This window comes from Lynx canadensis, chromosome D3, assembly GCF_007474595.2.
Source record: "Lynx canadensis isolate LIC74 chromosome D3, mLynCan4.pri.v2, whole genome shotgun sequence".
Taxonomy (NCBI): domain Eukaryota; kingdom Metazoa; phylum Chordata; class Mammalia; order Carnivora; family Felidae; genus Lynx; species Lynx canadensis.
The window spans coordinates 77,928,579-77,940,613 of NC_044314.2; the positions used below are offsets into that span (position 1 = coordinate 77,928,579).

General features: G+C 42.8%; 1 protein-coding gene across 1 annotated transcript in view; it reads left to right on the forward strand.

Moving 5' to 3' along the window:
- LOC115528104 (citron Rho-interacting kinase) overlaps positions 1-12,035 on the forward strand; it is a 131,117-nt gene that overhangs the window by 8,403 nt on the left and 110,679 nt on the right. Inside the window, exon 3 of the mRNA XM_030335930.1 lies at positions 72-225. Coding sequence (XP_030191790.1) covers positions 72-225 — 154 coding nt within the window. The remainder of the gene's footprint in view (positions 1-71; positions 226-12,035) is intronic.

Here is a 12,035-nt window from a genome sequence, read left to right on the forward strand (position 1 = left end):
AATACTTTTTTGGGGGGACATGAGAAACTGAGTTTGCTAAGGAAATAATAATTATTATTTTTTTGGAATAGCGGTTTTTGAAGTTTCCAGAGGATCCAAAAGTTAGCAGCGAATTACTTGATCTGATTCAGAGTTTGTTGTGTGGCCAGAAAGAGAGACTGAAGTTTGAAGGCCTTTGCTGCCACCCTTTCTTCTCCAAAATCGACTGGAATAACATTCGTAACTGTGAGTAGGGCTGCGGTCCTTCCTTTCTGGTGTTCAGATTAAGTGTAAACACTTAAGAATGTTCTGAAATTATTCTGGCCTGCAGAAGGTGGTATAAATTATATAAATAAGGGCCTCAATTATCTCCAGGGATAGAAAGGGCTAATGATGTAGCTGTCTGTAAGTGGTAATTCTTCTTTAAAATTGTTTGCACAGAATGGGGTCATTTATCAAACTCTGTGCTTAAGTGGCCTTCACATCATCTCTCAGTAAGTTAGAGGAACAGACTGATGGAGTTCAAGGGTTGCCGGTTGGTTTGACAGAGTTTCTTCTAAGAGGAAAAGTGGACGTATGTATTTCCTTCACAGATTGGGAAAAAAGACTCAAAAATGAGGCAAAGTGCCAGGTTGCTCTGCAAATGGCCAAGCCTGCACGAAACCCATAAATGCCTCTCTGTGTTCGTGTTTTCCTCGGAAACATTTTGTCTTTGCTCACAAGCCTGTAAAATCTGTAACATAGACACACACAGCAGATTCATTCATACATACATCGCTTTGGAATCAATTAGTGCAAATGAAATTCATTTAAAACAGAGATTTGATTTATTATTGACAAAACCAAAATGCTTGGGCTTTTACAAATTGGTGATTTTGGGGAACACGTGGGTGGCTCAGCCTATTGAGCGTCCAACTTCAGCTCAGGTCATTATCTCACAGTTGGTGAGTTTGGGCCCTGCATCAGCCTCTCTGCTGTCAGCACAGAGCCTTCTCTGGATCCTCTGTCCAGACCCCCGACCCCCCCCCCCCCCCCCCCGACACACACACAACCGCGTCCCTCTCCCACTTGTGCACGCACTCTCTCAAAAATAAATAAACTTAAAAAAAAATTGATTTTTTAAAAACATTTCTTATTTTTGGATGTGTTGATTGAATGTGCCAATGATTAGCATAGATTAGGGCCGGTAGGAAAGCAGTGGGTCTGAGTGGGTTGTTTTTGTTTTTTTTAATTTTTAAAAAATATTTATTTATTTTTGAGAGAGAGAGCATGAGCAGGAGAGGGTCAGAGAGAGATGGAGACACAATCCAAAGCAGGTTCTGGGCTCTGAGCTGCAGCACAGAGCCCGATGCGGGGCTCAAACCCATGGACCATGAGATCATGACTTGAGCCAAAGTCAGACGCTCATCCCACTGAGCCACCCAGGTGACCCTGTTTGAGTGTTTTATCTTTAGTGATGAGGGGAGGTGGGGAGTGGAATCCATTTCTAGGTGTCAAAACCAGACTTCTAGTTCGAGCCATGTTGTAATCCTAATATATGATGAGTTGGGTTAAGATCCCAGTGTTTTCCAGTTGAAAGCCATTTTGATGGTTTCTCTAACCTGCCCAAATGTTTAAGTAGGCTACATTTTTATAAATCTGCCTTAGCAAATTTATTTTTCTTCTGGGAGCCACATTGCTTAATTTTTCTAATCTTTAGGCATCAATCCCCAAATCTTCCAAGGTTTAGGGCTTTTAATCAATAGTATATTTTCAGGGCTATTTTCTTTTTTGCTTTTAGAAAGATTTGATATAGTTTTCTTTAGATGCTGTTCAAATAGTCTTTTCTTGCCTTGCCTTTTTATATCTGTAATCTTATTTTTTTTTTTTGATGGTTATCCATTTATTTTTGAGAGAGAGACAGAGACAGAGAGAGAATATCCCAAGCAGGTTCCATGCTGCTAGCGCAGACCCTGATGTGGGGCTCAATCTCATGAACCGTGAGATCATGACCTGAGCAGAAATCAAGAGTCAGATGCTGAACAGACTGAGTCACCCAGGCACCCCGTCCGTCCTTCCTTCCTTCCTTCCTTCCTTCCTTCCTTCCTTCCTTCCTTCCTTCCTTCCTTCCAGACTGAGTGATATTCTCTCGTGTGTGTGTATACATACTACAAATTCTTTATCCATTCATCCGTTGATAGACACTTAGATTGTTTCCATATCTTGTCTATTGTGAATAATGCTGCCATGAACGGGAGAGCACAGATCTTTCTTCGAGGTACTGATTGCATTTTCTTTGGGTGTTCGACTAGAAGAGGGATTGCTGGATCATACGGTAGTTCTATTTTTAGTTTTTGAGCAAACTCTGTACTGTTGTCCTTAGTGGCTGTAACAATTAACCTTCTTACCAACAGTGTGTAAGAATTCCCTTTTCTCCACATCCTCACCAACTCTTGTTATCTTGGCTTTTTGATCACAGTCATCTTAATAGGTGTGAAGCAGTATCTCATTGTGGTTTTGATTTGCATTTCCCTGACGATTAGTGATGTTGAGCACCTTTTCATATACATATTGGCCATCTATATGTCTTCTTTTTATTTTATTTTATTTTTTTTTAAATTTTTTTTTTCAATGTTTATTTATTTTTGGGACAGAGAGAGACAGAGCATGAACGGGGGAGGGGCAGAGAGAGAGGGAGACACAGAATCGGAAACAGGCTCCAGGCTCCGAGCCATCAGCCCAGAGCCTGACGCGGGGCTCGAACTCACGGACCGCGAGATCGTGACCTGGCTGAAGTCGGACGCTTAACCGACTGCGCCACCCAGGCGCCCCTGTCTTCTTTTTATTTTTTTCAAATTTTATTTAAATTTTAGTTGATGTATAGTATAATACTAGATTCAGGAGTAGAACTCAGTGATTCATCACTTACAACCCAGTGCTCATTGTTACAAGTGCCCTCCTTTGTACCCACCACCCATCTAACCCATCCCCCACCCACCTCCCTCCATCAACCCTGTGTTCTCCATTGTTAAGAGTCTCTTGTGGTTTGTTTCCCTTTCTTCTCTTCTCACCCCCTTGCCATATGTTCATCTGTTTTGTTTCTTAAATTCCACATATGAGTGAAATCATATGGTATTTGTCTTTTCTCTGACTTATTTCGCTTAGCATAATACACTCTAGCTCCATCCACGTTGTTGCAAATGGGAAGATTTCATTCTTTTTGATGGCTGAGTAATATTCCTGTGTGTGTGTGTGTGTGTGTGTGTGTGTGTGTGTGTGTGTATCTACCACTTCTTTATCCATTTATCAGTCGATAGACATTTGGGCTCTTTCCATAATTTGGCTATTGTTGATAATGCTACTATAAACATTGGAGTACATGTACCCCTTTGAATCAGTATTTTTGTATCCTTTGGGTAAATACCTAGTAGTGCAATTGCTAGATCGTAGGGTAGTTCTATTTTTAACTTCAAGGAACCTCCATACTGTTTTCCAGAATGGCTGCACCAGTTTGCATTTCCATCAACAGTGTAAGGGGGTTTCCCTTTCTCCACATCCTTGCCAACATCTGCTATTTACTGTGTTGTCAATTTTAGCCATTCTGACAGGTGTGAGGTGGTATCTCATTGTGGTTTTGATTTGTTTTTCCCTGATGTGTTTGTCTTCTTTAGAAAAATGTCTTTTCATGTCCTTTGCCCTGAATCTTGATTCTTCAAAATCCTGATGGCTTTTATGGGCTTCTGACTCCCAGTACAGTGGCTCTGGAGTGTCATGAAATATGTTTGCTTTAAAAAAATGTCTTTTGGGGCGCCTGGGTGGCGCAGTCGGTTAAGCGTCCGACTTCAGCCAGGTCACGATCTTGCGGTCCGGGAGTTCGAGCCCCGCATCAGGCTCTGGGCTGATGGCTCAGAGCCTGGAGCCTGTTTCCGATTCTGTGTCTCCCTCTCTCTCTCCCCCTCCCCCGTTCATGCTCTTTCTCTCTCTGTCCCAAAAATAAATAAACGTTGAAAAAAAAAATTAAAAAAAAATGTCTTTTAATTTTAATTAACCTTATTTTGGAATAATAATAGGTTCATAGAAAACTTGCAAAGATAGTACAGAGAGTTCCCACATACCCTTCTCCTAGCGTTTCCTAATGTTATAACATCTTATATAACGGTGCCACATTTGTCAAAACTAAGATTAATATTTGCACATTACTATTAATCAAACTTCAAACTTTATTCTGATTTCACTGGTTTCTCCACTCATGTCTCTGTTCCAGGAGTCAGTCCAGGGTGCCATATTGCAGGCACCTGCAGTAGGCACATACTTAGTGTAGCTCAGCCAATGAGGGGCATCTTCATGTCCCCCGAGGATTGGTAGTGCGTTTTCCTGGAGGTTCTGTCACATCCCTGACAATGCAGAGAGACACGGTATTCACTGAGCTTCTCCTATGAGATTTCCCTGTTAGGGAAGTTCACTGAGTTTCCCTTGCAGAATTTTTTTAAACCAACCTCTGATCCCTGCATATTTGCAATCAACTTGGGGTTGTGTGATTGAAAACATTGCTGGGCTCCATGATCTTTGAGCTACTTTCCAACTAGGTAACTCTAACAGAAATTATGCCTTTGTCCAGTCCCAGTTTTTCCACAAATGCATGTTGAGTGACTTTCATTAAGCAAAACCCTTGAAGCCGAGTTTATGGTTGCTGTTTCAATGCCTTGTGGTTCCAGGGTATTAAATATCTGTACTTTTCACACACAAGATTGTCCCTTGATGAAAGTAACATTAGCCTTTCTGCTGCCTCACCCCTAATTCTTCTTTTTCTTGTTGTAACCAATGAAAGGAAGTACTGCTTAACACAGCAGGTAATAATCTTCTAAAACTCATCATCTCAAGAGGTGGTCCTGGCAGGATATATGAATGTAGTTTAAGAAGGGTCTGGACAAATTTATGAATGACAGAATCAGGAGTGGCTGCTGAGGGGAACTAGGACATGCCCCGGCTTTCACACTGAAGTCAGACGGAACATCTGCGTCCCCCTGGGTCCAGTCTCTTAGGGTTGCTCTGGGCAACAGTACACGAACCAGGAACCTGACCCAGTTCAGGAACCCGTATTCTCTCAGCAAGTCAAAAGCTTTGTGATGAGTTACTGCCCCATGAAGGTCCCCAGGTGCCCATTACCCTGATGTTTCATTCCCACCTTCGCGTGATCAGATGTCAGCTTGTGTTTTCAGTTGCTTATTATTATCATCACTATTTCAAGGTGGCTTTCCAAGTTCCAGTAGGAGACTTCTTAAGTATACTGGCTGCCCTGGACTTTGCAATTCCAGTGATGTTTCCAGTATTGGGCAAGAGTCTGGTGGTACCCAGCCTGATATTTTCTGAGCTTCTGGAATGCTGAGGTCAGAGGGCCTCTTTCATTCATGCCTTCGGGGTTACGCCTCCATTTCCTGGCATCATACACTTGCTCCTGTTAGTGGGGAAGTTTTGCTGCCTGGTGTGCTTTTCTAGTCACATCTGTTAAAATATCTTCCTTGCACAGACATAGTGATGTCATTGGAACCGGCATGCTTGTCCCTTTCGTCCAACACCGTTACATCCTGACAGTGGGGAATGCGAAACGCGAACGTGGATTGTGGAAATATCCTGGAACTTCTGTGGCTAATGCTCAGACGTTGTCTGTTACTTACAACACAGTCTTCTTCTAAATTATGTTCTTTTCACTATTCTCAGAAAGACCTAGCTCTTGCAAAATGATTGTGAGTTTTCAGGTCCTTACCATTTGTTAGCAGAGGGTACATTTCACTTCCACTGGTAGTGAGTGACTCGGTGGTGTTCCCATGCTGTGTAGGTCTCTTTTTTGTCATTGATGATCATTGTGCACTACCAGGCCCTGAGTGGCCATCATAAAACCACAAATGCACAGTCCTGTGGTTGTTCAATAAACCTGGGGCATGATGGCCTTTGGTTTAAAGGAAAGGGATCTTGTGGCTTTGTGTCATCAGGTGAAATCTTTACATACTGTTCTATGCAGAAATAAGCACCATATAACTCACTGGGCATTTTACTCCAGTCCTTAATATGGTAGGAAGTATTGGTTAAGTAGCCAACTAGCTGTTGAAATACATGACACTGTACGACTTTGAAACCGTTCTGTCAGAGGTAAGGATTATTATGCCCATATTACAGATGTGGACACTATGTTAACTTGTCTCAGGTCACATAGTGAGAGAATCAGGATTTGGATCGAGGTCTGCATGACTCTAGAGCCCGTGCTCTTTCTACAGAACCAAGCATGCCTTGGCGTAGATCATTGTTGTTAGTAATAGTGTTTGTGGTGATGACAAATAATAAACCATGTCACACTAGGGGTGGTTTAGTCTCTGCATCTGTTTAGCACATCTGGAATTCTTGAATCTACAGGATTCGTCATGATGTTGAGTGTCTGCCTTCTTCCTCATTGTGCTAAGTGTAGCTCTGTTGATGGACAAATTTGGATATGGTCCTGCCTTCAGGGAACTTACAGTCTAAGCTTCAGGTCTGCTTACATCTGTTCCTGTTAAATTGCTGTAGCTCGAAATCATAGAAAGATTAATGCTTAGTGGGTCACTCATTGGCTTACCGAACCACATGTGCCTGATTTTAAACAAAATATGGACTATGAGCTGGTGACCCCTTCCCTACATATGGCATCCTGTTCTTCCTGTTAATCTGTTAACCTCTCCAAGCTTCACGTCCGGCCTGGGAAAAGACAGTATTGGATTCAAGACCCACTTCCAAAATTGGGGTTTATAGTCTTGGGATGAATTGACACGACCCAACTCTTATTTTCTGGTTATTAGAACAGGGTTTCTCCAGGAACCCTCTTGCAGAGTTGGTAGGAATGCAAACTCGTGCAGCCGCTCTGGAAAGCAGTGTGGAGGTTCCTCAAAAAATTAAAAATAGACCTACCCTATGACCCAGCAATAGCACGGCTAGGAATTTACCCAAGGGATACAGGAGTGCTGATGCATAGGGGCACTTGTACCCCAATGTTTATAGCAGCACTTTCAACAATAGCCAAATTACGGAAAGAGCCTAAATGTCCATCAACTGGCGAATGGACAACGAAGATGTGGTTTATATATACAATGGAATACTACTTGGCAATGAGAAAGAATGAAATCTGGCCATTTGTAGCAATGTGGATAGAACTGGAGAGTGTTATGCTAAGTGAAATAAGTCAGGCAGAGAAAGACAGATACCATATGTTTTCACTCATATGTAGATTCTGAGAAACTCAACAGAAGACCAGGGGGGAGGGGAAGAGGGGAAAAAAAAAGTTACAGAGAGGGAAGGAGGCAAACCATAAGAGACTCTTAAATACTGAGAACAAACTGAGGGTTGATGGGCGGTGGGGGAAGGGGAAAGTGGGTGATGGGCATTGAGGAGGGCACCCGTTGGGATGAGCACCGGGTGTTGTATGGAAACCAATTTGACAATAAATTTCATTAGAAAAAAAACCAAAACCAAAACCCAGGGTTTCTCAACCTTGGCACTGGTGACACATGGGACCAGATAATTGTGATGGGGCTGTTGTGTGAGTGCAGGATATTCAGCAGCACCCCCTGGCCTTTACTCCCATACATGCCAGAAGCACCCTCCCCCATGCAGTTTGTGATAACCAAATAGGTCTCCAGACATTGCCCAGTGTCCACTGGGGGCCACAGCCGCCCCTGATTGAGAACCGCTGATTTGGAAGGATCGGCCAGGTTTTTACCAGGAGAGAAAATATTGCAGTAATCAGAATCACTCATGACTGCCATTGCTAACAAGCAGTGGAACCGTAGTCCAGACTGTGGTTCACTTGTTGTTGTGTGGAGTGTGGTCTGTGGACCAGCAGCATTGGCATCACCTGGGAGCTTGTTAGAGATGCAGAGACTCAGGCCCCTCTAGATCTGCTGAATCAGAGGCTGCACTTTAATAAGATCCCCAGAAATAAGATTCCTGTGCATATTAGCATTTGCAAAGCCCTGCAAGAGGAGAAAATTCATTCTGTCAGCCTTAGGGTTTCTTGTTCATCTTTGTGGGGTCTTTCATTTTGTCCTCTGGGCCTGGGAGAAGGGAAGACTGCTTTTTGGCTGAGGACTTCCACGGGTGGATGGAACTGCTTAGAAATGCTGGGTTTTAGGCTCTGCTTTTGAGGGATTTAAAGCTTTTTTCTCAGATGGACTTTACAACCTTCCTATCTTTCAAGATGGTGGCTTGACTTAATCTCCACCTGCTGATAGCAAATAGGTGGTTGTAAAAAGGCATTTTTGTGCCTTCTACTCCACATCCTCCACCCAGCTTACTATTGTTCCTTTTTTATTAAAAAAATTTTTTTTAATGTTTATTTTTGAGAGAGAAAGACAGAGCACAAACAGGGAAGGGGCAGAGAGAGAGAGGGAGACACAGAATCCAAAGCAGGTTCCAGGCTCTGAGCTGTCAGCATAGAACCAAACGCAGGGCTCGAACTCACGAACTGCGAGATCATGACCTGAGCTGAAGTCAGATGCTTAACCGACTGAGCCACCCAGGTGCCCCCCATATTTACTTTTAATTAAAGATGGATTGGGGCGCCTGGGTGGCGCAGTCGGTTAAGCGTCCGACTTCAGCCAGGTCACTATCTCGCGGTCCGTGAGTTCGAGCCCCGCGTCAGGCTCCGGGCTGATGGCTCGGAGCCTGGAGCCTGTTTCCGATTCTGTGTCTCCCTCTCTCTCTGCCCCTCCCCCATTCATGCTCTGTCTCTCTCTGTCCCAAAAATAAATAAACGTTGAAAAAAAAAAATTAAAAAAAAAAAAAAAATGTTTAAAAAAAAAAAAAAAAAAGATGGACTAAGTTTTCTTCATTAACTTTTTAGATGTGTATTATATTGCCATGCCGTTTATTAAGCACCTAGTATGTGCCAGGGGCTCTGCAAAGCACATTCTGCATATTATTGTCCCATTTACTTGCTACAGCTCTATGAGATGGGTGGTATGATTAGTCCCACCGTTCAGATGAGGACCTTGAGGCCTGAGGAGATGAAGCCACTCGGCAAAGGTCACAGAGCGAGTAGTTGGCAGAAGTAAAATTCGGGTCTCTCAGACTCCCAAGTTCTCTTTGCTTGTATTTATTTGAAAAAGTTGTATAGTTTGTGGTTAAAAAAAAAAAAAAAAAAAAAAAAAAAAAAAAAATTCAAGTGACACAGAAGTTTAAACAGTGAAAATTGTCTCCTTCTCACTCTGTGCCCATTGCGTCTCCCTAAAGTGAACCACAATTGTCAGCTTCTTATGTAACTTCCCAGAATATTCTGTATTCACGTAAACACCAGTGTGGCCTGTACCCTTAACAACATCACTATACTGTCTCCCAAGAAATCAGGAGTTTTTATTGTCAGGTGATTTTCCTGCATCATTGATATAAATGAAGAGATCTTCATAAAACCCCTATTTATCCTTTGAATTGGCCGCTCTGGCATTGATTTATGATGAACAGTGTTCTTTTCTTCACAAATGAAAGCCCCTATGGTTTTAACATGAATATTTCATTTATTTATTTTAGTGTTCTGCCTTTAGAACAGCATTATCTCAATGGCTTGTGAAGTGTGTGTGTGTGTGTGTGTGTGTGTGTGTGTGTTGGTTTGTTTTGGGTCTTTTTCAGGTCTGCTTGTTTTGGGTTCCTACCATTCGAGCAGGTTTCTGTCCATGCTTTGTTTTCAGAGCCAGTTCGAGGAGGTTGGTAGATGTGCTCCTATATTCACCTTGGTTGCCCCTCAAGTGTATCTCCCTGTTGGACAGTCGCTTCAGGGGCAGGAGGAAGTGAGGAAGGGGAGCTGGACTGTTTAGGGGATCAGCCTGCGAGAGAGGAGGGTAGAAAGAGGGAGGATGCTATAGTAGTGATGGCAGGAACTCAACTCACTAGACCAGGAGCATGTGGGCACCTGCTTCTCCAACATAAACAAGGAATAATGAAGACATGTAGTCAGTAGCTGTTACAGGCTTATGGGCTATACAGGCAAATATTTATGTCTCTCTTGGGGATTGTTCTGTTTTTAGAAAGTAAGTTATTGATAGGAGAAAATAGGCTAAGAAGAGCTAACTGCTTATAAATTAGGATTATGGGATTTCCCTGCTCTAGTCTGAATTTAGAAGCTACATCCAGAAATGTTAAAAATATGCAGTATTTCACTTTATTCCAAGATAAGTTGAGATGGCTTATTTTAGAGATAATTGCAATATCAAAAGGATAAAAATAAATAAATGTAGGAATCTGGCTGAAGGAAATAGCACAGTAAAGAAATCAAGTCAGAGATAAAGGTAAAAACAAACAAGTTCTGGTCAAGTTGCTGGACAAGGACAGATTTGGGACTCTTAGCCTCCTAGTGGCCAGAACAAAAAGGAAAATGGGAACAGTTACAGTTGACCCTTGAGCAGCATGGGGGTTAGGGGTGCTGACCCCTACATAGTCAAAAAGCTGCATATAACTTAAGACTCCCCCAAAACTTTTGTTTAATGTTTATTTTTGAGAGAGAGAGCGAGAGCGTGAGCAGGGGAGGGTGGAGAGAGAGGGAGACACAGAATCTGAAGCAGGCTCCAGGCTCTGAGCTGCCAGCACAGAGCCTGTCGCCTGGCTTGAACCCACAAACCGTGAGATCATGACCTGAGCCCAAGTCCAACGCTTAACTGACTGAGCCACCCAGGTGCCCCTCCCCCAAAACTTCTAATAGCCTACTGTCGGCAAGATGCCTTACTGATGATGTAAATAGTTGAATAACACATATTTTGTAATGTGTATTACATACTATATTCTTACTATATTCTTAAAGTATGCTGGGGAAAAGAACATGTTACTAAGAAATCATAAGAGAAAATACATTTACAGTACTGTGCCTTATTTATTGAAAAAAATTTGTGTATAAGTAGACCTCTGCAGTTCAAACCTGTGTTGCTCAAGGCTCAACTGTATGAGAGTCTCAGTCCCATGAGAGAAAAATCCAAAATGGCTTGCTCAGAAGAGACTTGATTTTCTGGATACTGAGCCCTGAGGAATTTCATCATTGGCTTCCTCATAAGTGAGACCTCCTTGTGACATGGTAGACCTCACCCCTCCCATACGTGCTCTGGGGATTTCCCTATGACTGCTGCTGCTTCTTTTTTTATTTATGTTTATTTATTTTTGAGAGAGAGAGGGAGAGGCAGAGAAAGAGGGAGACAGAGGATCCCAAGCAGGCTCTGCACTGATGGCTCCCCTCTGTGACGCGGGGCTTGAGCCCATAAACTGTGAGATCATGACTTGAGCCGAAATCAAGAGTTGGACGCTCAACTGTCTGAGCCACCCAGGTGTTCCCCTATGACTGCTTCTTATAGTGTCTCTTAGTGCAAGCCAACAGTGCAATGCTAAATTTCAGTTCAGTAAAATCACTTCCAAATGAGGTAAATTAATGCCTTTCCTGGGAGAAGGCGAGGAATAGGTTTTTTTGGAAAGCCCATAAATTGGAGTCTTCAATCCTTAAATTCTCACCCAAAAACCTTCTACAACCAATCAAACATGGAAATCATTTGGCCAAAGATTCAAAAATGATATTAAACATCTGGGACTATATTCAGCAGCCAATTTTTGAGTCAATTCTGTGACGCGTGGCGATTGCATTTACGCTCATTTTCTGAGTGTGAAGTTTGGATAGAACTAAAGAGGGTGGTTGGCAGGAGTCAAAAGAGGTTACAACCAAAGGACAAAGAGTAGGAGGTCCAGGTGGTCCACGACCAAGGGTTTGGAAACGATTTTCAGTGTCTCACCTCATAGAAAATAAATGTGGCCAACCCTGTTGCTCCCTGGTGGTGGAAAGAAAAGGATTATATTCGTCTCACAGCACTGGCAGTTTGGGGTCTAAGACCCACCCTTCCTGTTCTTCAGACTCTGGCTAACAAAGGACACACACAAGGAACCGATAGCCAGCTGGGGATGGAAATATCCACGTTAGTCTTGGCAAGGCAAGTGCTTGATAACCTTTGATGCAGGGCTGCAGGAAATTTACCCACCCTCCCAGAGAAGAGTGGCAATTTTTTTAAATTGAAAAAAATACACACACA